The sequence below is a fragment of the Leuciscus leuciscus genome (genome assembly GCF_965113295.1).
Source record: "Leuciscus leuciscus genome assembly, chromosome: 14".
NCBI classification, from domain to species: domain Eukaryota; kingdom Metazoa; phylum Chordata; class Actinopteri; order Cypriniformes; family Leuciscidae; genus Leuciscus; species Leuciscus leuciscus.
Genome location: NC_138738.1, coordinates 31,925,420 through 31,951,027, shown reverse-complemented (window position 1 = coordinate 31,951,027; position 25,608 = coordinate 31,925,420). Strand labels below are relative to the sequence as shown.

Below are 25,608 nucleotides of genomic sequence, written 5' to 3'. Positions count from 1 at the left end.
CATGTCTCACTTAGCCTTTCCATATTGTGCTTTTTAATTTCTGAAACATTAATTTGGTAGACTCCAATTTGCTGTCTACTAGAGAAAAACCTCAATTTCATGATAATGTTTAAAGAATCGTGCTTTAGATAAGAAACATTTATTGGCATGTACAGACTGTAAAAGCAGCAGACATGTGCAAGTATTGACAAACAAGTACAAACTGATAATTCCAGTTTTAAAGTACATACATATTATGTGTTGCTGTTGAGATAAGAATCAATTCACCATGAACATGACAACGAAATAACTAATGCAGAATTTAGAGGAACAATAGTTGATAACTATCATTATCATCCAATTTTTTTATTCATGAATACATTTTAGTGTCACTTCTGGCATCATTTGACTTGTAAAGCGTAAACATCAATGCAGATAACATCCTATGTATGGACACCAATTATTGTGACAGATTTTGCTATCTTGTAAACTGTGCAGAAAGTCACATTTCTTAACCAGAAAGGCACAAAACAGTTGAATTATTCACAAAGAAGTAAACAAACCATTGGCCAGAAAAACACAAGCAATTAAAACTCAAAACAAAATAAATAAATATTTAAGAATCAAAATAGTGCATTTAGCAAAAAAATAAAGTAAAAAGCATCACTTCTCTAGAAGACCAACGCTTTTGATAAAGAGTGTATTTTTGTTCAGCTCTCACTTTGCAGGTTTCAAATAAGTCTGTAAACACAATGATAGCTAAACTCATAGCTATGATAGCTAAACATTTCTTGCTACCCGCTTTTGTCATTTACTATGCAATATTAAATGCTAACACTGTAAAATTATTCTAGGCTTCAACACTTTAGCAACTGCAGTTTGTTTTGTCAACCTCATAAACAAACCATGCACAGGAATTGCACCAGGTGACATCACCACTATGGGCCGCACCACACCATTAATATTACAAATCGTAATGTGATTAGCCCACTATATGTGAATGATGTGGTGCATTTAAATAAATTAGCAGTAAAAACTCTTAACAGCCTTCAGAATTACTAAGATGTACTAAATGAACATGCTAGAGAGAGAAGTTAAAACAAAACATGCCAAAAACCAAAAGCTCTTGTGAACAGTGTTGATCATAAACATGTTTAGTTTGATTCATCCTCTTTCTGCTGTTCCTCCTCAGCTGCAGCTTCCTCCTGTGGGACGTCCTTTGAGGGGGACGGGCTACGTCGAGGCTGTGACACCTCTGCCTCGGTCTCATGTGCGACAGGGGGATCTTCAGCGGTGGGGTCCTGAGGGTCAGCAGATGTAGTTCTTTCCACGTCATCTGTAAAAATTAAATAATGAAATAAAATAATTGGCACTGGGGACTTACACTCCTAAGAGCCATGGCACTGTTGTGGGTGTGTAAGAAAGTATGCGTATTAGGCCTGTTAATGCATCATAAAAAGAATATAATTTGTGGCATTGTTCATTCAGTATGATAATACATGTTTAAAAGAAGCACAATATGCATTATTAAAACTGTAAATTAGCTTAAATTATTATTAATCATACAAAAAAACTAAAATTACGACAATGAACCATGCACTAAGGTTTGAAAATAAGATCAGATCTGATTTTTTTAATTAAAGTATTCAGCATTTTAGACATTCAGTCTCTAAGCATCTTACCATCTTGCTAAATTTAATATTAACATTGCAGATAACTGTTGCTCCACCAAAATAAAAAATCATCTTTTTGATTGCTATTTCTATATTTGTGTGTGTATATATATATATATATATATATATATATATAGATAGATAGATAGATAGATAGATAGATAGATAGATAGATAGACAAAAACATATATTTGAATATAGAGCAAAAAATAGCTGAATGTCAAATGCAGAATGTTTTCATTAAGACAGATATATATAAAAAAAAATTAATCACACATTAGAAGACATTTTTCATATATACCATTTACAGCCATTTACAAACACACCTTCACGCCTTGTAATGGTGACAGTCATTATTGTGTTGTGTGATTTTGTGTATGAGAGGGAATAGGAAATGATTGTGATCATGATTATGTTACCCACAGTAACTGAAACGAGCAGAGAATACTTTAGCCCCAAAGCATCATGCAGTGCATAAACTACTGGTCAAAAGATTAGGGTGAGTAAGATTTTTATTTTTTAATTCAATTCATATTTTTATTCAGCAAGGACACATTAAATTGATCAAAAGTGACAGTAAAGATGTTTATAATTTTACAAAACAAATCTATATCAAATAAACTTTATTTTTAGTTTTTTTTATTCATCAAAAGACCATAAAAAAACAATGGTTTAAATTACATTTAAATATATTTAAAAGAAAACAGCTATTTTAAATTGTATCTAAATATTACTGTTTTACTGTATTTTTAATCAAATAAATGCAGCCATTGTGAGCATAAGACACTTTCAAAAACAATAGACAAATCACACCGACCCCAAACTTTTGAATGGTAGTGTCTGTGTAAGTAAAGTGAATCTTTGCATAGGTTCCGGGACCTGAGTGAATTCTCTTGAAACTATGAACTTTACTCCAGGGGGTGCCAGAGTGTGAAACCCGAGAGGAGCGGGCCGAGACAATATGGTCTAAAAACACATAAATAAAATAAAATACAACATACATTCATACATACACTAACATACAAATGATAAATGTAAATGATTTTAAAACTGCATGCATGGACTTCCAAATTTGTTTGCTCTCCTCTTGGAGGCTTTCCAGTTGCAGTTTTAAGACTGATTGAAAAATGACATGACAAGATGACACAATGATTTTATGAGGTCATCATAATGATGTCATTGGCTGTCATCAGCATGAAATACCTTCAGGGGCGTCACTGTCCTCTGGTGTCTCGGTGGCGGCCGAAGATTGTGTTTCAGGAGATTCAGAGCGAAGTCTGCGCTCAAAACTGAACTCTGGGAGTCTGGGTGCCTGGGGGCGTGTCTTTCTTGCCGGGTTCATGAAGTAGCAATAAGCACAACGGAATGCTGTAACGTTAAACATCACACATGAGTATTATCAGGCAAAAATCTTCACAGATCCATAGTGTGCTCTGACAGGCTCTTACCTACATACTCAAATTCCTCCTTCAAAGCCATACCATTGTGGGAAAAACACTGCTGGCAAATCAATGCATATCTGAATGTATAAGAATAAATGGGGGGGGGGGGGAGGCAAGAGACAAATCATTCTCACATGTACTGACATAATTCTGGACTGTAGAGTGTTCAGTGTGTTTCCCTGAGTAGCCTGAAAGTCAAGCCGGTTGTATATTATTCCGGTGTAATACCTGTTCTGAGGTCCATCTCCCACCAAATACTCAAGGACTCTGTCCACAGAGCTACGCTCTCGTGGAAGAATGGGTCGAGCGAGAGGTGGCCCAGGGGGATGCATACCTGAAATGATCAAGAACAATCAACACTTCATCAGTGCACAAATCGGGAAAATGATACGCCAGAACTTCAAAGTAAATGCAAATGACACCAAATATGGCAAAGCAGTGAAAAGTCTATAATGTTCAGTCTGTAGCTAAAACTATGGATGCACAATATATAGATTATCGGCCTATATTAGTTTGTAAAATGTATTTGGTAATATATGTCAATACTGAAAATTAAATTATGCATGCTCATTTCCCTGACTTTTTACATTTACTCACTTAAAATGTATATAAAAAACTCTAATCATTGAATAGCACATCTCAAAACAAATATCCATTTTTCCTTTGTACCATTATGTATGTACCCTATGTTGTGAAGCATTTAATTTATTTGTAGTATTTAAAATGATTGATTTTGTTTGAACTTATTTGGTTAAAACCGTACTGTATTTTAATCTCAGCCATTTATAATTTATACTCTATGATAAAAGACACCAATGTTCATAAATCAGGTACATTTATTCAAGAATAAAAGAATGCATGAAATGAGCCAATTATTATAAAATTCAATTGATTTATGGTCACAGGATATATTATCTGCTATTATATCAGAATTTCACATCTGTTTTACAATATTCATTTACTTATCCATGTGAGGACATGTAAGTAACACATGTATGAGTTTACTAAACCTGATCCAGGTCCTGGTGAATAAGGATTCATGTTTCTTCTCATCATTTGTTGTGGTGTTTCTGCCGGAGACCCAGCGAGCCCTTTCTCTGGAGGTCCTCCTGGGGCAGTACGATGTGGTGTGGCTCCTGGGGTAATGGGACCGGGTCCAGGAGTTGCCATGGCAACATGTCGCTGCCGTAGGTCTGTATATAATGAGAGTATAAAGTGCATTGTGCATACAGAAAACACAATAACTCAGTCAAAAAACAAAAGGAAACCCAAACCTTGTCCTGGTCTAGGGGTCATGTGGGGTCTGACCGGAGTGGCTTCTGCTTCCTGTAAACACAAACCAAGCATTCATCTACCACAACTCATCTTAAATATGCTTAAATATCCATATTCCCATCATCTGTTTGAAACCCTATTCAAGCTTTAAAGGGAGAGTTAATTGAAAAATATAAATTCTCGCATCATTTCATGACATCCCGAAGATTTTTAGGAAAATAATTAATCTCTGTGAGTCCATAAAATACCATTGATCATGACGGTAAGTGAGGTGACAGGTATGTAAGAAAAATACTTTAAGTCATAAATCTACTGGTCTACTGTCTTTCACAAGAGATGTTGTGACGCATATTTTTCTTCCTCACACCTATCGTTTCACTTCAGAAGATTGAAGAAAATTGTTTCTGGGGTTGTATGGATTATCGTCACGATCGTTGTTTGTGGTTTTTCAAGCTTCAGCCAAGCGGCACCCATTCACTTGCATTATATGGACTCAAAGAGATTGATTATTATTTGTGTTTATCTGAAGAAAGAAAGTTATATACATCGGGGATGACATGAGGGCGAGTAAAATGAATCATTTTTTTGGGTGAACTATCCCTTTAATATTACACATGACTGGACTTACTGCTTTCCTCTTCGATTCTGGATCGAATCTCTCCAATATGAGCTTAGCATTTTTGTAGGTCTCCGTTTCCATCACCTCCTCAAGCTGACAAAAACAGAATTCTTTTGTTTTATGGAACATACAGACAGTTTTATTCATCTGAAATATTGGAATCCACAAACAAGCTTAGCTCCTTAGAAAGCTTCGGTTTTAATGTGTCTGAAATCACACTTACTATTTTTCGTTTCTTTGTTTTTAAATCATCTAGTTTTTCATCTGAAACAGAAAAAAAAACAAAAGACCAGTCAGTCAATCGATCAAATTACATCAAAATTGTCCGTGAAGACAATGAAGAAAAGATGAAAAAAACAACATATAATAAGCTTACTGTTTCTCTCTGTGCGTTTGGAGAAAAGGAAGATGAGTAGTTTTCGTAGAATAAACACACTATGAAGAAACATAAAAGATCAATTTATGCAAGAGAGCAAAACTACCTAAATAGTTGACAATACAATAACATTGACCTCCCTTAATTAAACAACCTTTAAAAAGAGGTATAATTAAAAGCAATACATGTAATAAGTAGTAATGCATGCATAATTACATCAGCTGGACAAAAATAGTAATACAATAAGCATGCTTAATACGATATATCATTGTATGTCCAGCAATAATACTTAGGACTCACAGTGCTGGAAATGCTAGCAGAGGCAGGGCAGTGATGATGCGAGCGCTCCACTGCTCAGGGAAGTACAGGTAATACACACACAGACATGTGATCAGGTACAAAGCAGATGAGTAGAAGAGAAGCCGGCCCACCCACAACTTCAGCAAGCGCTGGTTCTTTGTACGGAACTCCTCAAGGTCAGTTATGTCCTATGGATTCAAGTCATAATGCAATATTGTAAGTTAATTAGCAATGCCATTAAGTTATATGTTGTAAAAATGCTTTGTAAGGTAACGTAGAATGCTTCATATGATCTCATTTAACCCTATTAAACCCTATTAAAGCCTACAGTATAATTTTTTATATGCATTTCTTATTATCATCATCAAAACTTTGCTGAAGAACCTGTTTTACACAATCTTCTACATGCCTTCTGTTGTCTCTGTTTCCTCTGTTTAGAGAGGAAAAGGCCTTTTAGTATAATTGTAAAAATGTCATGTACATGCATTATATGTTAACTACAGAGCTTTGATCATACAAGTAAGCATTTTATTATTAGGAGACAGAGATAGTCAATATATGCATTTTATGCAAGTAGTCACATTGATCTTACTTTGAGGCCATTTAAATATAAGCAACTGCACCAAATTGCATATTGTTGCTCAGTTTGGGCCTCTGAATGAAATGTGTTTTTACCTTTTTGAGTACTATATGGGCCATAAATGCCTTTTGTATCAAATATGATACAAAACGCAAATTTTTTGTTTACATTTCGTTTTATATTTTGTCAAAATTTTCAATAAACTGTTTCATTTAAAAAAAAGATATTACGTCATATATCAGGCTTGAGGATTTATCCAATTTTATCAAAGTGAAGTAAGTTTAATGTTTGCTGGTATGTTGGCACGAATAACCGATATGTCGCAGTGTGCCACGTTACAGCATGCCATTAAGAATCCTAAACACAACATAAATCTGTGAAACACTGACCCTGCTAAAGCAGAACCTGTGACTACTGAATGTCGGACATAAGCTCTGTTAGTTACAGTTGAAAGTTTGGGGTGAAATTAAACATAAAAGCCCTCTGGTATTGCAAAGTGTATTCCTATAGCTCACTCTAAACCAAAGCAGTGACCACTACTGGGCAGTTAAGGTCAACCGCAGCAATCCAGCGAACAGATGGTCCTGTCAATACAGTCTCCAGACAGATGGAGGCTTCGGGAGGAGAGCCAGGAATGAGTAAAGCAAGGAAATGCAGCCAGTAAAAGGGTTCAGATGATGACATACAGCTCTGTGATGTGTGATAAGGTCACAATGGCTGAAAGAAGTCTGCTGGTTTGAAAGGGCAGGACAACAGTGGGGAACATACCTTATCCAGTGTCTCTAGAATATCCACAGTGGAAGTTTTGGTCTGTAAAAACATAACGATTACATTGTTTATAGAAAGGGTTTGATTAGGGAAAATGGCAAAAAGAGTGAAATACACACCTTCCACCGTGAAATTATGGCTCCCATTGTCAGAACTGCAAATCCAGACCTTAAAGCAAACAAAAACCATCTAATAACGCTTACAACACATTCAAAACCCTTCTAATAACGCTTACAACACATTCACTGCCTCTAATGGATCTGTCTGGAAGACATCACTTGCACATTCATTACTAGGAAACACAATCCTGTCTTGGATTGGGATCAGTCATCTAATCAACAACATGGGTTGGAAAGGCAAACCTTAAACGAATACCAGTATATTCACCTGACAAATAAGAAAACATTGCAACTCTGGTCTTATTATTGAAACGGTTATTGCTACAACAACAGGGAGGGACTGACTGGCAGTAAACACCTGCCCTGCCTTTTCACCAGCCTAAAACTGTCCTGAATCTAATTCGCTCAGTAGAAACCCGCAAGCAGTGTGATTTAAACATATTTTCATTATATTAATATTCGGTGGAGCATTTTGTAAGACAAACATTTGCAAGAGTTCACTCGTTAACTTGCCTTCTACAGAGATGGAACGGAGGCTGAGCCTGTGCGTGTGACGGTGACGTATTTAGAAGTTTTCGGAAGTCAATTTGAACCTTCAAAATAAAAGTCGCGTACATTTAAAAGCCTTGCACCAAAATTTCAGATCTAACCATGATGATTAAACTTAATTCTGCATTAAAAATGCATTGACTGCATGGTTCAGTCCTACGTCTAATTTAGTTAGAAGAAAGTAATCACGAATTACAGTATAAAAATAATTATTGTTATTATCTTAATAATTATGAATTAATTATAATTATTAAAAATAACAATGGAAAGAAGGAAGGTTATGAAATTAAGGAACGGTGGTAGGCCTACTTGGAAATATACAGTTTGTAAATATAAAAATAGGAATCGAGGGTGTTTTAGCTGCCAAATTGTATTGAGATCAGTAGTAGGCCAAGGTTTATACCGGCATAGACTGTAAAAAATGGTTATACGCATATTTTAGAAGGATAAGCATCTATAAGAAATTTGTGAGCTAATTTTAAACAACCTTTCACTTGTTTATATGCTATATATTCAGAGGACACTGTTGAATGGTGAGGCATTATAAATTAGCTACATCTTTGATAATTCTGCTAAAACAACAACAATAAAAATATATAAAAACCAGGAATCTTTTAGCTCGCCAATTATTTTTTAACCCAGAAAAATGCAAATGCAATCACACGTAAAATTACAATTCAACATATTTTAAGTTGTAGAGTAGCTAGCCTACATTAACTGTTATGAATGCTGCATAAAACTGTTCTACCGAGCGATACACTGTCTCTTTCACACACACGCGCACACATCAAGGTAACAATGAATTTCAATATTAAAATTTAATGTTATAGCCTATAACCTATAACTTATAGGCTATAATGTGACAAATTGTGCTTATTCTAATACATGCACAAATATAAATTCTCTCAGTCTCAACCCCCACCACATCCACACACATTTTAACACCTTTATCGTATTACATTTTTTTTTTCTAAAGTCATGCTATAGGCCTAAATGAAATTGCATTATTTTAATTAAAGTTGCAATTGTTTTAAAAGATATTTACAAAATAACAAGGTTAGATGCCCCGACCTCTGCTCAAGCCTGGAGAAAAAAACAAAAAAAATTCGACAGCACTGCAGCTAAACAGGAGACACACGTTCCGTTTAATGATGAGCTGAAAATGACTTGGAAATATCTGTACAGACCCATTTTGGCTAAACATATGTTTTTGATACTAAAGTAGGACTTGGGCTTTTAGATTTTTTTTCGTCATAAAATTATGACCGAATTAACACGCAAAGCCCATAATGTGCAGAAATACCCTATAAAGGCTCCAAAAGGAGGTTTTGACATCAGTAATGCCATTGAAGATCTATTTTTGTTCCCAAAATAACCTTTCAATGAACAGTTCTTAAAAGAACCATTTTCTAAGTGCAAAGAAAATTGTAATAATCTTAAGAACATTTTTCCTTTATAAAGAACCTTTTGTCCAATATAAATTTCCATTTTAAGGGTTCTTCATGGAACCATCGATGCCAATAAAGAACCTGTGGTTCAATAAACAAAGTACAATAAAGAAGCTACTGTAATGCTGCGCATTTTACCGGACTTCTCCCTATATATTCTGAGCTATTTCGGGCGTTTCTGTTTCCTTTATTTGTTCGTTTTTGTAGAATGTAAATGGCAACGCTGGCAACGCCACTGTGGGGTAGAAAATCTGCGGTTTCTAAGCTCTTCCCAGCTCAAAAGTTGATTTACAGCTCAGGTTGTAAAACGGTTTTTACGAGCCTCGCGCGTCCGTCATTGGGTCTCACAGATGAGACGCGCCACGGGCTCGCGGTAATATTGGCCCCTCTCTTCCCTTCCCACGCGCTTTGTCGAACAGAAAAGCTCCGGACAAGGACGTCTCTCTGCATTTCTCATTGTGTTCCATTTGTGCAGAATATTTTACTTGCTTTTTTTCTTTGCTTTTTTTCCTTCTTATTTAGCTTTTCGTCTATTTTCCTTAGCCCATTTATTAAAGGGGATATTCTAAATAGGTCGTTTTTACATCAAATGGTAAGTGCAGCTGCAAAATCAAACTTACATTAGGGTGATATATATTTGTCTTTTCAAATAAATTTGTAATGATTTTTCTGAATAATCAGTCGCTTTATCAATGCGTAGCCTAATTGTGAAGCTAACGGGAAAATTCGTATAGTCTGGTCTGTCGAGTGAGAGAAATTTAAAATATAAATTATTAAGACATTATGACAAGTTTGAGATGAAGTCAGACAAGTCAAAATGTGTTATGCATTTGTTTTCTACGAGTAAACCTGAATTATGCTATATTGTTCTGTTTTCTTTGTTAACGAATCATTTAAATGTGAAAGCGAGAGGGTCGTTTTAATTTACTACCTTACTGCATTGCGGCGAGAGAGAGAGAGAGAGAGAGAGAGAGAGAGAGAGAGAGAGAGGGGGGGGGGGGGGGGGTGGCTTAGCAGATTTCTCAAATTGCAGTTAAAATTATTTTATTACATAAACAAGACACCAATTTTATTTCGATTTGGAAATACAAAAATAGAAAATGTCTGAAATTGGCTACATGAAATAAAAAAATATTTAGGCTACCTCAAAATAGCACAATTTTCTTTTGTTTAGCCTATATTTTAATGTGGCCGAACAAGTGATAAAATTGTCTTTAAACCTTTAAATTGTATTTTAATTAAAAGGCTTTTGCTTGAAATGAAGGGTGTAGACTTTTCAATTTTCGGGTGCGCATCAGGCAACGCCTTTTTCATTTTGTTTTCTGGACTGTGGAAAACGATGTGCTCCCAATTTGCAGATATTCCATTTCTGCGCAAAGCTTTGTTCCGTCGTCTATATATACCCTGTAGAACCGAATGTGTGTTTCCACTGCACATTCACAGATTCGGTTTTAGGGGAGTATATGGACGATGCAAAAACGTCTGCTTTCAAGATAAAACCACTGCAGTTATTGAATTGAATAGCCCCCATTAAACCACTGTTAAAATGATTTTTCGTTTATTTGAATAAATTGCAATTGCAAAACAAACGATTCTTTAAGTCTTTGTTTTTTCAATGCCGTTAAAATACCACTGTCGTGATTTGTCTAACATCCTAAATAATTATAACGTTACCAAGTGTTTATGTATTGAATGTTGTTTCTATTCTCTACCCTTTCTTTTGGAGAACAGGGTGAGATGCTCCGACATCTGCTCAAGCCTGGAAAATTCTACAGCACCATAAAATGCATGCATGCATGAGCTGAAAAGTGACTTGGAAATATCTGTAAATGTATTAAATCTATAATGAGCTCTAATAAAATGCGAGTGTACAAATGTGTCCTTTCATTAATGAATACAATAGCCTAGCCCACAATAATTAAAAATATATATATAATTAAATATCTCTGTTTATTGTTCATCTATTAATATTAATAACATATTATTTATATATAATCTTTTATATATAAGTATTAGGCCTATTAAATATTTTAAAACAACGAAGAAAGGTTTTATGCGTCTGTTTTATTACAGGCTAGACCTTCATTTTATAAGTTTTCACATAGGCCTATTAATATTTAGGCTATATGCTTATATTCTTGTTCACAAAAGGATGTAAGTAAGGATTGTAATCAACATTGGTATAACAATATTATATGACGAAAGAACAATTGAGATGCAGCTCACACACAGTGGAAAGAGCGCGCGCGCGCTACCGGCCCGCGCACATGATTTAAGGCTCGCGCCCAGTTCTAATGGCACCTTAATGACGCTTGCAGACACTTGCATATCCACTATTAAAATACATTAGCACATAAATACATATAAAATATTCAGAATTTCAGAGCCTTACACGAATTTGTATTATGGTTACAACGAAATAAAATAAAATAAATAGGCTAAGGTTTTAAGAATAGGCCCTAATGTTGCAAAAAGCACAAAGCAGTGAAAGGCCGCATTCATATTCCGCGATCGGAAGTGGAGGATTAACCTAGACTATAGGCTATGAATCCAAAGGGAAGTAGGAATAGTGGGATTTATACTAGACTGAGAAGACGAGAAGAATCAAGAATCAGAATCGACCATATAGGCCTACCGCAAAATGGAAAAACAAAGTTCAGAATCATCATCCTGGATTAGGATATGGACACTGCGGAATGTTGAACATGCCCTTCTGCATTGCAGAGCCTAACAATGAACGACAAATACTGGAAGCAAAATTGAAGGAAGAAGGTGCAAACCATATGAATTTGGAGCATTTAATGAGTCAGCAACAAGGAAACAAACAAACTTCTGATAACTTTTGTAAATGTATTTATTTGTGACATGATCAAGGTAGGCCTACTGCAAAGAGATAGGCTACATACAATTGTTCAGAGGATCATTGGTAAATCTTTTGCTCTGTCCTAGAGTAGGCATATCTATCTCTTGAATTGTAAAGCTGAATTACACCTCGACCATGATCTAGTGTGTGTTACAAATTTGTAGCAAGAAAATGTATACTTCTGTTGTGACTCCTCATGTCCCTTCTGTGGTTGAATCGAATTGCTATTGTCCTACCTTTAGAAAAACTCTTCCCTCTCTGGAATATTCTAAATAATTCATGTTGAATGTCTTTATTTCTTGACTCTTTATTTATTTAATTTATTTTTTGTGCTATCCTTAGATAGCATCCTTGATGTTCATTCATCCTTGAAATCAGTTGATGGATGATTGTATATGCCGCCTTGACATACATACACCTGTACCACGGTTTTGATATTGTAAAACTATATATTTGTTTGTTTCCTTATGATTATTATTACGTTTTTTTCCTAAACATTGACGCTCCACACTCCAGTTCAGTAGTTGGCGGTAATACACCATAAACTTGTTTGCCAACCGCCAATATAACAAAAAGAAGAAGAAGAAGAAGGAGGAGGAACGTGATTGGACAGAAAGCAGGAAAAACTTCTGGGTGACGTCACTACACGGGGACAGGAGCTTGCTTTGCCCTTGCGTGGGAAATTAATACCATCTCGTTGTTGTGCTTCGATTGAAGTAGATTTCTTCTGCGCTGTCATGTCTCTTGCTGCAGAGGCTTTCGTCTCTCAGATTGCAGGTAATGTTTACGCTTGTGTGTAATGTAGCGAGATCATAGGCGTGTTAGTGGTTTGTGCTAGAGATGGGCAGGTTAGGATGATAATCTGTAACGTTACTTCTTTTCATCATAGTCTTTTAATTTCTCGCCATATTAGTTGAGAAAAACCAACATTTCTGGTCACGAGTCTGTTATAAATTTATCAGATGTTTTTACAACAGTTAAGAGTTATGTTGTTTGCAATGCTATTGTCAGGGTCAAAGATAAAGAAACCTATTAAATATTATAATGTGGTCTCACGTAGATGAATATTTAAGGGTCAGAGTTTCTGAAAAATGGAAAGAGAAACATTGTTTGCGAAATGTATATTTCCAGTTGTATTGTTTTTCTATTGCAGCTGCTGAGCCATGGCCTGAAAATGCTACTCTGTATCAACCTCTTAAAGGTAACAGTTTTTTTCTTCACATTTACATTTAGCATGAGATCTTTACAACCATAAAATATATGAAATGAAATTAACATTCATATGGTTTCCTTTTTTTGTGTGCAGAGGATCAAATCCTACTGTCAGATTCTGCATCCTCGCTGGCAGTTCAGGTGAAAAGTTGTGCCATAATCATTCACACGCTCACCGATTCACATCTTCTAAACCCAGAATAGTTTGTCACTTGTTTTAGGTTTATGAATTAAATGTTGTTTTGCAGACTTTCCTGAGGATGTGCGGCCTGCCAGTGCAGGTGTCCTGCCGTGCCAATGCTGAATACATGTCACCGTCAGGTGAGTAACCAATTGAGTAACCAGTAGATTCTCCCAATTTTATAGTCATTTTCATGGTTTTGTTTCGTTTATGGGATTTGTTTATTCTTATCTTATGTTGGAAAGCTAGTGGTAAAGAGCTTTGTTTTCATCAGAATGAATGTATGAGTTAGTGCTTGTTCATATGTCTTATAATGACTCTTCCTCTCTGTTCATTAGGGAAGGTTCCTTTTATCCACGTTGGAAATCAAGTTGTGTCAGAATTGGGGCCGATTGTTCAATTCACAAAGGCAAAGGTAACTTTCTCATTCTAAAAAACAAACTCCATATGAATACTAGAATATTTGACTGTTGGCTGACATTGAGCTGTCCATAGGGTCATGCTCTGAGTGACGGGTTGGATGATGTCCAGAGGGCAGAGATGAAGGCTTACATGGAGTTGGTCAATAACATGCTGCTGACTGCAGAGGTACAGACCTACACACATCACACATACACTACTGTTCAGTTTGTGGTCGAAAAAAAAAAAGAGTCTCTTATGCTCACCCAAAACGGCAGTTATTTGGCCAGAGTAATATTGGGAAATGTTATAGAACTGAAATAAAACCGTTTTCTATTTTAATATATTTTCAAATGTAATTTATTCCTGTGAATTTTCAGCATCATTACTCTAGTCGTCAGTGTCACATGATCCTTCAGAAATCATTCTAATATGCTGATTTGGAGCTCAAGGAACAATTCTAATTATTATCAATATTGATAAACCGTTGTGCTGCTTAATAGTTTTGTGGAAACCGTGATACATTTTTTCAGCATTCTTTGATGAATAGAATGGTAAAAAAAACAGCATTTATTTGAAATTGAGACTTTTAGATTTTTACAAAAACATTCGATTTAATGCCTTCAAATCTTACTGTCCCCAAACTTTTGAACGGTTGGGTATTTATTAGCCATATACAAAAAAATCAGATTGATACATTTGTTACAAATGACAAAATGTTCAGCACATTATGTATCTTTGCTCATGGATTTCTTTAATTATACTTTTTATTTATTTTTTATTTATATGTGTTAAACATATAATAAACTGTGCAAACTTTGCCTCTTCTTTCTAGTTGTATATCCAGTGGTGTGATGACTATACTGCTACAGAGGTATGTTTCACATATAAGGACATCCATAAATCATATATAACACATATCTTAACAAAGATGACATCTATGGCACCACATGTCAGCATATATTATGATCATGGTATGCATTTAATGGTAATATGTGTTCAGATCTCTAGGCCACGATACAGTAGTCCCTATTCTTGGCCCCTCAATCACGTTCTGGCCTATCAGAAGCAGTGGGAGATACGGAGGAAGATGAATGCAATTGGATGGTCCGGAAAGAATCTGGAGCAGGTATTTTTGTGTGTGTGTGTGTGCAGATAAATGAAGTGTAATTCATTGACCCAGTTAGTTTGTCTTTTTCTTTCATAAATGGAGCCAATGTACACTACATAAGGCTTTGTGTGGGTTTTCTCTTCTCAGGTGTATGAAGATGTGAGTCAGTGCTGTCAGGCCTTGTCACAGCGATTAGGAACACAGCCCTACTTTTTCAACAAACAGTATGTTTTGTGCACATACACTATCGTTCAAAAGTTTATTTTTTTTTTAAAGAGATTAATGCTCTTATTCAGCTAGGATGCATGAAATTGGTAAAAAAAAAAAGAAGTAGCAGGAAAAACATTTATAATGTTTCAAGTAACTGCTGTTCTTTTTAACTTTCTATTCATCAAAGAATCCTGAAAAAATGCTTCATGGTTTCAACATTGATAATAATAAGAAATGTTTCATGAGCAGAAAATCAGCATATTACAATGATTTCTGAAGGATCATGTGACACTGAAGACTAGAGTAATTCAGCTTTGTCATAACAGGAATACATTACCATTTAAATATATATATTTTTTTTATATAAAAAATAAAGATATTTTAATTTGCATAAATATTTCCACAGCATTACTGTTTCTGCTGAATTGTAAATGTAGTAAATGAAGCTTTGTACACATACAGACATGCAGCATAACTCAATTATTGCATGGTGTCTTTGCTAATTGTTGTACTTTAAATGTCACAGGCCAACTGAACTAGACGCTCTGGTGTTTGGTCATCTTTTCACCATACTCACCACACAACTGACCAGCGACGAGCTTGCTGAAAAGGTTAAATCCTACACCAACCTGCTTTCTTTTTGCCATCGTATTGAACAGACTTACTTTAAGGAGCACGACCGAGAAGGCCAGTTTGGGTCCTCGCGCCATTCCAAAAGCTCACTACCCTGAGGACCACCCTTTGCCCATTATTTCTCACTCCTTTGATCAGGCTGAAATGATTGACATCTTTGATATCCAATGTGGATTAAATGACTTAAAATATCAAACAGATCAGTAGGAGGGAGAAAAGGGGCATTAAATAAAGGTTTGTGAATATTTAAAGTATTCCCAACACGTTTCCGAACTACTCCTTTGCCTGTTTGTAATGCCATAACGGGAACTTGCCTGCCGCAACAGTAGAACTAGGTTTCGTGTATAAGGATTTAGTTGATGTAAATCTTTTTTCCACTGTGTGATGCCTTTGTCTGATGTGTAAATGGAAAGTGCCTATGAAGTAAATAAACTTCAAGTTGGACGTTTGTTTGTTTCTGTGTTAATAATGTCTTTTCATGCAAATTCTAAATGTTATATGTGGGCTATGGTATGTACTTTAAAACGTTGTAATATAGAGGCAGATCTCTAATATTAATGAAACACTCCCAGCATAATTTTGCTGTTGTTTTTGCTCCAGCAGGGGGCACATTAATGCTGCATAAAATTAAAAGCATTGCCAGTAGTCAATATTTAGTGAATACATGAATGGATCTTGGATCTATTTAGCTTTTAAACAGTGTTTATTGGATTTAAATATATATTGGAATTACATGACAATCTTATGTAGAGTTTTAGAATACTAAATCCATTGTATGTGGTTAAAGCTTGCATATTAATTAGAACACACAAGTACTCAAAAAGCAGATTTGTGTTTCAGATATAAAGTATTTGCATCAAATCTTTAGTAAAAGTTACATTTTCATCTGAATATGTATCTTAGACAGCCTTCCAAAAAGCTTACATTTTCCAACTAGTACATACATCATGAATATTCAGTTTACGCAGAATCTTATCATATAATCTGTAAAATTCTGGAGTTGTCAATAAATAATCTCTGCCCAAGCTCTACCCATGAGGCTAGTATTACTTGTGATATGGATCTACATGAGTAGGTCTACACTACTCTATATATTGTCTATATTTTAAATATACAGCATACTGTACCGTTCAAACGACGAGGTCAGCAAGATTTTTTTTTTAAGAAATTAAAGATTATCCAGCAAGGATGAATAAAATTGCCTGAAAGTAACAGTAAAGACTTTTATATTATTACAAAAAATGCTGTTCTTTTGAACTTTCTATTCATCAAAGAATCATGAAAAAAATGTATGTGTGTACAATTTGTACAACTGTTTTCAACATGGATAATAATAAGAAATGTTTCCCGAGCACCAAATCGGCATATTGGATTGATTTCTGAAGGATCATGTGACACTTAAGACTGGAGTAATGATGCTGAAAATCCAACTTTGCCATCACTAATAAATTACATTTTAAAATATATTAAAATAGAAAACTGTTCATTTTTAAATTATAGAAATATTTCTCAATTTTGCTGTTTGTACTGTATTTTTTATATAAAAAAATGCAGCCTTGGTGAGCATGAGAGACATTAAACATATTCCAGATCTCAAGCTTTTGAACAGAACTGAATATGCATTAGCTGGACCAGTCTCCTCATTCAAGCTAAAGATGTACATTTTATAATACCATAGTTGTCAGACTTTAGTGCTAATTTGAAATAATTAGCTTAGTAAAATGTAACATTGACAACATTTTGGAGATTTCAGTGTTTCCCCATTCAAATAAACAGTATCTGTACTGCCTGAGTCAGCCTGACTGAAAACAGCAGGTTTAATGCTCTTATAATGCTCTTTTACCTGGTTAAACTGATAAACCAACCCTTAACAAAATCTGATCACAAGTGGTCAAAAGAGATGCATGTGAATGCCAGACATAAACAGGGTCAATGACTCCACAACTGGAATCCAAAGCCACTGCTGTCAAGTTACAAAGACCAAAAACCAAAGAGCTTTGCTGTAGGTACTTCAGGTGTGTTATACAGCAGTAGCTAAATCCTCTGACAGTGCATTTTTCTTGTTGGCCGTGCTACGTGGCAGCAGGTAAACCGTGCCATCAGTGCTGTGTTGTAGTTTGTACTCTTTAGGATTGTAGGAGTTTCCATGCTCATCTCTCAGCTGTCTGAACACCTCATTGTAGAGATTTCTGAGCTTCTCTTTCATCTCGCGAAGATCTCTAGTGTTTCTCTCTTTTTCTTCCTTGCTTTTATCCTGCTCCCTCTTTAGATCCTCAATCTCGTCTTCGAGATCAACGAGACTATTCAGCTTTCGTTTGCGACAGCTCTGGGCTGCCATTTTATTTTTGCCACGTCTTCGAATGTCTCTTATGAGTGCATGTTGAGCGTTGTTAAGTTTGCAGGAGCTGATGGCTTCGTTAAATGCTTCCACGGGCAGGTTGATGATGTCATGCACACTAAGCGGCAAACTCAACGCTCTGGCTCGCTGTTCATCACGACATGCACGCCGGACACCTGCAGCTCTGCTTGTGGTTGTGAGATTTGACTGAGGTTCTCTTTGTGAATATTCTGGTGTTGATTCATTTTGAGTTTGGTGTTGTGCACACATAGCAGTTTCATACATTGTTGCCTCTATAGTCTCAGAGTGGAGAGATAAAGGCAGCAGATCGCTGTAATCTGAATGGATGCTCTCCAGCTCATCCTTTTCTGATTGGCCATTGCTTAAGGTGTCAGCCGCATAGAGAGATGTCTCTAAATCCAGAGAGCTAACAGAAGCAGAGTCATCAAAACTCAGAAGAATGTGACGCTCCTCAAATTGTGAAAGCATTTGTGGAGCGTTCCTTCCAGGCGCACTATTTAATTGTTCTGGTTCACTGACTGTGCTAGTATTGATGGTATATGTATTTTTATCAGGGCAAAAATCACTGAGGGTTGAATCGCTTGAGTTTATTTGGCATTCAGTTGAAATTCCTTGATTCTTAGGGGTACTACAGCTGTAAATTGTGTTTGAAGGTGAAGGTGTAAGATTGCCTGGATCTGAGAACGTCTGTATGCATGTTTCTAGGACTTCTAATGGGTCAGAGGGCATGCATGACAAAGGCTGAGCAACCTCATAAGAGTCTGCTATTGTCTGTGTGACTTCACTGATGCCATCTGTTGAGTTTTCCCTCTGTGGTTCTGGCAGTGGATGGTGGCAAATTTCGGTGATATCCGAAACAAATGGAGTTTCGGGCAAACTTGAGCCCTCAGACTCCAAGACATCCAGATAATACTAACAGAGAAACAAAACAGTATATCAAATACATTAGGCATATTTAAATAATTTTATGTTAAGAACAATTTTATTCTGATAACTTATAATGAGGCATGATATTGGCAACCCATCAAACATTTAAACTTTTTGGAGTTAATCATTTGATATTTTTTTTTACTTGTATAAAAAATTATTACATTTATTTGATAAATTGTGCATTATTTATCTGGCCACTAAGATTTTAGTGCAAATTTACATACGTAGACTGTACAAATCATACTTTCGGTCATCTGACCGGTATCAATTTGTATCAGTAAATTAAGAGGTGTCATATCGATCACAAGTTCAGCATGGAGTACCTCAAGGCTCAGTACTAGGACCATTGCTTTTCACCCTGTACATGCTACCCTTGGGAGATATCATTAGGAAGAATCCCATTAGTTTTCACTGTTACGCTGATGATACTCAGCTCTATATTTCTTCACGGCCTGACGAAACATCATTACATTTTTGCATTCCATTAATTTTGTGAATTGGTATTAGTCATTTCCTACTACTTCCTACTGCTGAAAAACTGAGGTTTTAATTATTGAACCAAAAACCTCAGCACGTAATAACCTAGAATACTGTCTAACACTTGATGGCTGCTCTGTCAAGTCTTCATCATTCGAACCTGGGTGTGCCAATCTTTCATTTGAAAGCCACATTTTAGCATCTGAAAAAAGAATATCAAAATCAACTGCATGTGGTAGATCCTTTTCCTACTCAGCACCCAAACTTTGGAAGTCTTCCTAGTATTGTTCAAGAAGCAGACACACTCTGTCAGTTTAAATCTAGACTGAAAACACATCTCTTTAACCTGGTATACACAGTACCACATTTATATTCACATCCATTAAAATGATTGTAAGGCTGCATAAATTAGGTCAACCGGAACCTGGAACACTTCCTGTAACACCTGATGAACTTGTTACATCGTAAAAAGAATGACAACTATGCTAATATTAGTCTCTCTGTTTATCCTGAGGTTACCATAGTCAGCCGGATCCGGGTAGTATCCAGATCAGATGGTGGACCTGCACCTAGACACGACCTCATCACAGCCCTGAATGTCAGCAGAGATCCTGTCAACTAGACAATCCCCTGAGAAGGCCTCGTCGACACGACAGCCATCGGCACAGTTTCTTCAGCAAAGACCACAACAACCAGACAAGTACCCTGCACAGATCCCTATGGCCAGCTTCGTCTCCATACTGGGGTGATGAATCCGATCTTCAAGCAAAATGAACTGGATGAAAAATATTTGAACGCTACCGATCCACAATCTGACTTATGACTTGTGATGCAGCCCGAATCATAATCGCACCGTGTTTGTTCATTGGCCAGAGGAGAACTGGCCCCCCAACCCAAGCATGGTTTCTCTTAAGTTTTTTTCTCCATTTTGGTCACCTGATGGAGTTTGGGTTTCTTGCCACTGCCGCCTCTGGCTTGCTTAGTTGGGACCACTTAATACTCAATAATATTATTGATTTGACTGCATGATAACTAAACTAAGCAGTGACGATGGCACACATCATTTTTTGCAGTACTGCTTTATAGTGGAAATTAACTAATTTTATAATTGATGATCTTTACAATGGAACTGAATCAACACTGAACTGACTTCAGCTGAACAATGACACGGTTTTCTCTTAGAGCTTCTGTACAGCCTAAATGAACTGTTTGCATCACTGAATCATTTTCCTGTCATCACTGTAAAGCTGCTTTGAAACAATCTGTATTGTATAAAGTGCTATATAAATAAAGGTGACTTGACTTGTACATGATAAACTAAATTATATACACTACTTATCAAATGTTTGGCGTCAGATTTTTTTTTTTTAAAGAAATCAATATATTTATTTAGCCAGGAGGCATTAAATCAATCAAAAGACATTTACAAAATATGTATCTTCTAAAAAATTATCAGAACTTTCTATTCATTAATGGCTAACTTATTATGTATAATAAGTACGGTTACAGTTCAAAGGTTTGGGGTCAGTCATTTTTGTTTTGTTTTGTTGTTGTTGCAGAAATTAATACTTTTATTGTTAGCAAGGAGGCATTAAAGATAAACTTTTAAATGGTTGCAATAACATTCTATCTAAATAAATGTTGAATTCTTTTTAACTTTCTTTTCCCTTAAAGAATCCTGATTTTTTTTATCATGGTTTCCACAAAAATGAACAGCTGTTTTTAACATTGGTAATAATAGGAAATGTTATTATTATTTTTAAAGAATTTTTGAAGAAATAAAATTTTCTTCATATAATTTTTTTTTTTATATAGTACATTATAAAACAGATCATTTTCCACAAATATTACTGTTTTACTTTTTACTATATTTTGGAATCTTCATATATATTAGAACGCCTATTTCAGTGATGATAGGGACATTACCTGCATGCTATATACTTTAAACATTAACTCACTGTATCTCAGATAAGCACACACCTCAAATTAATGACTATTGCTTTTTAATATTGCTGATTAGATATATGGTACTATTTGCTTACATTAATTTTTACCTAAATATATTGAACAGCTAAGAAGTTAAGATTAGTATGAAACAGCATACTTTCATAAAATTATGTTATTGCATCATTTAAAGTTACAAAAAGAATTACCCCTCACTTTACAACTAAGATTTTTTTTTTTTTACTTTATTATTTATTATACATTAAATTATATTTGAAATGAAACTATGATTTATTTATAAAGCACATTTTAAATATACAGAGGTTGAACCAAAGTAACTATTTAGAAAAATAGAAGAATATATATATATATATATATATAGAAGCTATTACAATTACTACAAGGTTACTTAAATCTAATGTTACTTTGTCTGTAAATCGAAAACGTATTACTAAACTCAAAAGACAATCATGCACCAGTTCAGGCGTGTCTGTGTGTGTCTTTCTGCATTGTGTGCATAAGCACCTGTAAGTCTGGCAGTGACAGAAGTTCACTAAAAGCCTGCTCCTGAGAAGGAAGCTTCTGAGACTTCGAGAATAGCAGGGCAGATAGCAGGGGATTCTGGGTAACGGGTGAATGCTGAGTAGACACCGTGGAGGGCAACGTCTCTGAGAAGGGCACAGCCTAAAACATAGGTAAAATAACTCTGTAAGCAACATTACTCAATAGAGAGTGAGTGTGTGTGTGTGTGAAGGCACTATTTTGAGAGAATTTAAGGTTTTCTATATTAATAAAGGGATGCACAGTGTTTGTATGTAGTTAATGAAATGGTTACCTGGGAGTTCACAGGTGAAGGACTAGGCAAAAACTCTCCAGTCTCCTTGTCAAGTTTCTGTAACCTTTGCATTATCCTTTCAAGCTCTCTCTCGCTTTTCAACTGTCTCTCGCTTGCTTTCATGGTTTCCTCCTTCTGCCGAAGGCATCCATCAAAGATCTCTCGTTCCACCCCCAAATCGACATCCTGCCTCCATAAAATATCAATCAAATCCTAAACACAGAGACATAATGTAAAACAGACAATTTACCATGTTTGTGTGTGGCCGTGCACACTCATATTACAATAAGAGCATGTTTGCATAAACTTTCTGGCAAAATCAGTCATGTTTTTGTACGTGACTTGCATTCACATTCATTTGCGTCGCAGGTGCACCTTCGTACCAAATACACCTGTAAACTGGTCATATGAGTGAAACAGGTTGGTGTAGCATAACAATAAACACTATCATGGTGGATCTTTTTTTTTTTTATACAGTAAACACGTTTTTATTTTACATATCAGACAGTGGTTCTCAACCAGGAAGCATTAGCCAAACTTTTTTTTTTTTAAACCAAGAAAAAACAAGGATAAGCTTAAACAATTAAGATATGTTTTATTTTAATACACTCCCTCATTAGTTTTTCTTTGAAGAATCAAGGATCCCACTATTTTGGAAAACCTGCATAGGCTGAAAAAGTCATGTAAATATATAGAATCGTATAACTCCATGGGCATTCACAATCGGCTGGAGAAGTTATGGGGTCGTACGATATTGTTGTGGACAAAAAAAAGATATAAGATCCCTTGTAATCACTTCTGTTGATATCATAAAATGGTAATCTGAGAATTTATGAGCCCTGATTGTATATGGTCAGAGGTTGTGCTGCCACTGAGGGAGCTTATTCACATGATATATGACACGAGACCAATAAAGTGCTTTAGTGTTTTCTACTTTGTTTTCTACTCAAAATAATATCAATGACATCTGTGGTGCGCACTACAGTTGTAGAACTGAAAATAGAAACAGTTCAGTTCAGTTCAGATCAGATCAGATCAGATCAGATCAGGGAAGTTCATGTCAGTTCATATCAGTTCAGATAAGGACAGGTAAGTTCATTTCAGATCAGATCAATTCAGGCAAAGGGGTAAATGTTGTCTGGTTGGTATAGTCCAGTTGATTGGCTGAAAACAAACAAACCTGAATGCAGGTTACAAAAAAACTGAGTACCCATGAGCAAAGATGACAGAATTCAAATGTTTAAGATTAGTTCATTTCATGTTAATTTAACCTAGTTCTGACTGAATTTCTATAGTTTTTTTTTCTTCAGTGAGCAAACTAAATTGGACAGAGGCAAAGAAAATAATAGTCATTTAGTTAACATACCATCTCTCTCAGAGAATCACACAGCAGGGAAAAACAACAGGAGTCAGATTGTCATTTACTATAGTTTAAAGCTTAATTTGTATTTTGTCATCTATTTTTCAATTCACTATCAGTATTAGATATTACCAATGGCGTTTACAAGGTGGAAGATAGAGCTGTGCACATTGTACAGTGGCAATGATTAAAATGTTTTCAAGCACTATCAGACCCCGTAACTAGTGTATGTCCATTCCAGCTTTGCTGTTTCTGTGTATGTGTGTTAACCTGAAGGCCATGACACCGCGGTCCTCTGAGTGAGCGCACTTTATATGCTGGTACACAAACAAAACTGCCGTGCTCATCGCATTTGTAATGTCGGTCATAAAGGCCTTGAACTTGTTGCCCTCTCGCTGGAGTCACGCAAGTAAATAAATACTACAGATTATGTAGGGGATTGTGAATTTAATTCACTCAGCAACTGCGGAAAAACAATTCATCATATAATGAATAAAATCCAGAACAAGAATAACTGGGAGAAAGAAGGTATAAAGGTGAGCTGAGTGAAAGGTGAATACTCACGCCCATACAGCTGAGTGATGAATGTGATGATGCAACTGTGTTAAAGTGTAGACAGGCTGATAGAGCCTTGTGTGCATAAAGGACAACGGATTTGTGAATAAACTCTTCTCTCTGGGGTAAATGGCTATCCACCCTGAAAAAGTAGTGCGGTAGTAGGTGTGTCTGGATCAGGTGCACAAAGTGAAATGTTTATTTAACCAACCCACTCACTTGAATTCATGACAGCCAAGACAATTTTTTTGTTTTTTTCTGGGTGGCCTCCCCCTGCGTCAGAGACCTCGGCCACAAAGCTTTTCTCATTGTCCGCCATTCCCCATTTATAGCCTAATATTCATAAAAAAGGATCAATTTGCAAAGGTTTAAAATATGCTCTAACTGCATTTTTTTTTTTTAAATGCTACTGCGCATATAATTACTTAATTAAAATAATTATTATGCTGTCACATGAATATAAGGTCCCTATAACAAATGATGCTAGACCATCAAAATACTTTACAATTCTGAGCCATTTGTGTGATATCTAAGGTAATTTACCACCGGTAAACAGGTGTTATTCAACACATTAACTGGTTACAAAAAATTTACAAATATTTTTGTTTATGAGAAACGTTGGGCTCAGTGTGATTTTTTTATGTTTTTGAAAGAGGTCTCTTATGCTCACCAACCAAAGATACATTCATCAGATCAATAACAAAGTAAAACAGTAATTTTGCGAAATTGTATTAAAAAATTGTTTTTAAATCCTATTTTAATATATTTAAAAAAGGAAATGTTCATGTGATGGCATCATATGATCCTTTAGAAATCATTGTAATATGATACACACACACTTTCCCAAAATCTGTATTTTGGCTTTGAATATAGGAATGATTGATTTCTTAACTGGTTGGATCATGAAATTACAGTTCTTATTATTTTACTAAAAAAAGGATGAGATTCTGAGATGCTGACAGTAAATATATAGACCTATTCATGATGCTAACTCTTTTATTTCTTTTAATCACTGCTACAACTTTAGTAAGGTTAAAATTCCAATGAGTTTGTCTAATAATATTTAATTTCAACTTGTAAGCCACTTTTATTTCAAGCTCATCTCAGCAAGTCATAAATTATAGGAAAACCACTTCAAAACAAATGAGTCCTTGATTTTTTTTTACATAGGTTGCACCAAAGTTCATTGATGTTTCATGAACCCAGTCCAGGGTGAATGTTTAACAAAATATATTTGGTTTCTCATGAAAATATTGTTTTTTAAACTTACCGAATCATATAGAAACTGAGCTGAAGGGTCGTCCATGTCTTTAGGCTGCTGTGGATAAAATTGTCTGATGGAGGACTAATAAAAGTGGCAGAAAAGCACATTGCTGTATCAAATCTGACGACACGCGTGTGTAACAGATCT

General features: G+C 35.5%; 3 protein-coding genes across 5 annotated transcripts; 1 reads left to right on the top strand and 2 right to left on the bottom strand.

Annotated features, from left to right (window-relative positions):
• Positions 1-123: 123 nt before the first annotated feature.
• On the bottom strand, positions 124-7,702 carry lnpk (lunapark, ER junction formation factor). 2 transcript variants are annotated; one of them, XM_082135968.1, is made up of 14 exons: positions 7,645-7,702; positions 7,132-7,180; positions 7,013-7,054; positions 5,665-5,852; positions 5,365-5,423; positions 5,212-5,252; positions 4,998-5,081; positions 4,369-4,420; positions 4,105-4,287; positions 3,323-3,428; positions 3,101-3,171; positions 2,856-3,020; positions 2,532-2,618; positions 124-1,315 (listed from the first exon to the last, which is right to left on the bottom strand). In XM_082135968.1, the coding sequence occupies exons 2-14, from the start codon at positions 7,156-7,158 to the stop codon at positions 1,134-1,136; spliced, it is 1,287 nt and encodes a 428-aa protein (XP_081992094.1). In that variant the 5' UTR covers positions 7,159-7,180; positions 7,645-7,702; the 3' UTR covers positions 124-1,133. The 2 variants fall into 2 exon arrangements, with proteins under 2 accessions (XP_081992094.1, XP_081992095.1); XM_082135969.1 differs by lacking the exon at positions 2,532-2,618.
• A 4,915-nt stretch (positions 7,703-12,617) lies between these two features.
• mtx2 (metaxin 2) lies at positions 12,618-16,186 on the top strand. The gene is made up of 10 exons (XM_082190319.1): positions 12,618-12,768; positions 13,145-13,192; positions 13,298-13,344; positions 13,452-13,524; positions 13,723-13,799; positions 13,880-13,972; positions 14,619-14,657; positions 14,787-14,912; positions 15,042-15,118; positions 15,631-16,186. The coding sequence occupies exons 1-10, from the start codon at positions 12,729-12,731 to the stop codon at positions 15,833-15,835; spliced, it is 825 nt and encodes a 274-aa protein (XP_082046445.1). The 5' UTR covers positions 12,618-12,728; the 3' UTR covers positions 15,836-16,186.
• Positions 16,187-16,329: 143 nt separating this feature from the next.
• On the bottom strand, positions 16,330-25,608 carry nfe2l2b (nfe2 like bZIP transcription factor 2b). 2 transcript variants are annotated; one of them, XM_082190318.1, is made up of 5 exons: positions 25,468-25,569; positions 24,417-24,530; positions 22,283-22,495; positions 21,973-22,131; positions 16,330-19,008 (listed from the first exon to the last, which is right to left on the bottom strand). In XM_082190318.1, exons 3-5 carry the CDS (start codon positions 22,403-22,405, stop codon positions 17,758-17,760), a joined length of 1,533 nt encoding a protein of 510 aa, XP_082046444.1. In that variant the 5' UTR covers positions 22,406-22,495; positions 24,417-24,530; positions 25,468-25,569; the 3' UTR covers positions 16,330-17,757. The 2 variants fall into 2 exon arrangements, with proteins under 2 accessions (XP_082046444.1, XP_082046443.1); XM_082190317.1 differs by lacking the exon at positions 24,417-24,530 and having other exon boundaries at positions 25,468-25,608.

Bases quoted from the DNA above. Each gene is read 5' to 3' on its own strand.
- lnpk (XM_082135968.1), bottom strand. From the start codon at position 7,158: ATGGGAGCCATAATTTCACGGTGGAAG. The intron at 5,082-5,211 runs GTAAGTGTGATT...TGTTTTTGTCAG, and splicing joins AAACAAAGAAACGAAAAATA to CTTGAGGAGGTGATGGAAAC. The intron at 3,021-3,100 runs GTAAGAGCCTGT...TTAACGTTACAG, and splicing joins GGAGGAATTTGAGTATGTAG to CATTCCGTTGTGCTTATTGC.
- mtx2 (XM_082190319.1), top strand. From the start codon at position 12,729: ATGTCTCTTGCTGCAGAGGCTTTCGTCTCTCAGATTGCAG. The intron at 13,193-13,297 runs GTAACAGTTTTT...TTTTGTGTGCAG, and splicing joins TCTGTATCAACCTCTTAAAG to AGGATCAAATCCTACTGTCA. The intron at 13,973-14,618 runs GTACAGACCTAC...TCTTCTTTCTAG, and splicing joins ACATGCTGCTGACTGCAGAG to TTGTATATCCAGTGGTGTGA.
- nfe2l2b (XM_082190317.1), bottom strand. From the start codon at position 25,503: ATGGACGACCCTTCAGCTCAGTTTCTATATGATTCG. The intron at 22,496-25,467 runs GTAAGTTTAAAA...CTCTGTGTTTAG, and splicing joins CTCAGTTTCTATATGATTCG to GATTTGATTGATATTTTATG. The intron at 22,132-22,282 runs GTAACCATTTCA...CCTATGTTTTAG, and splicing joins CTTCACCTGTGAACTCCCAG to GCTGTGCCCTTCTCAGAGAC.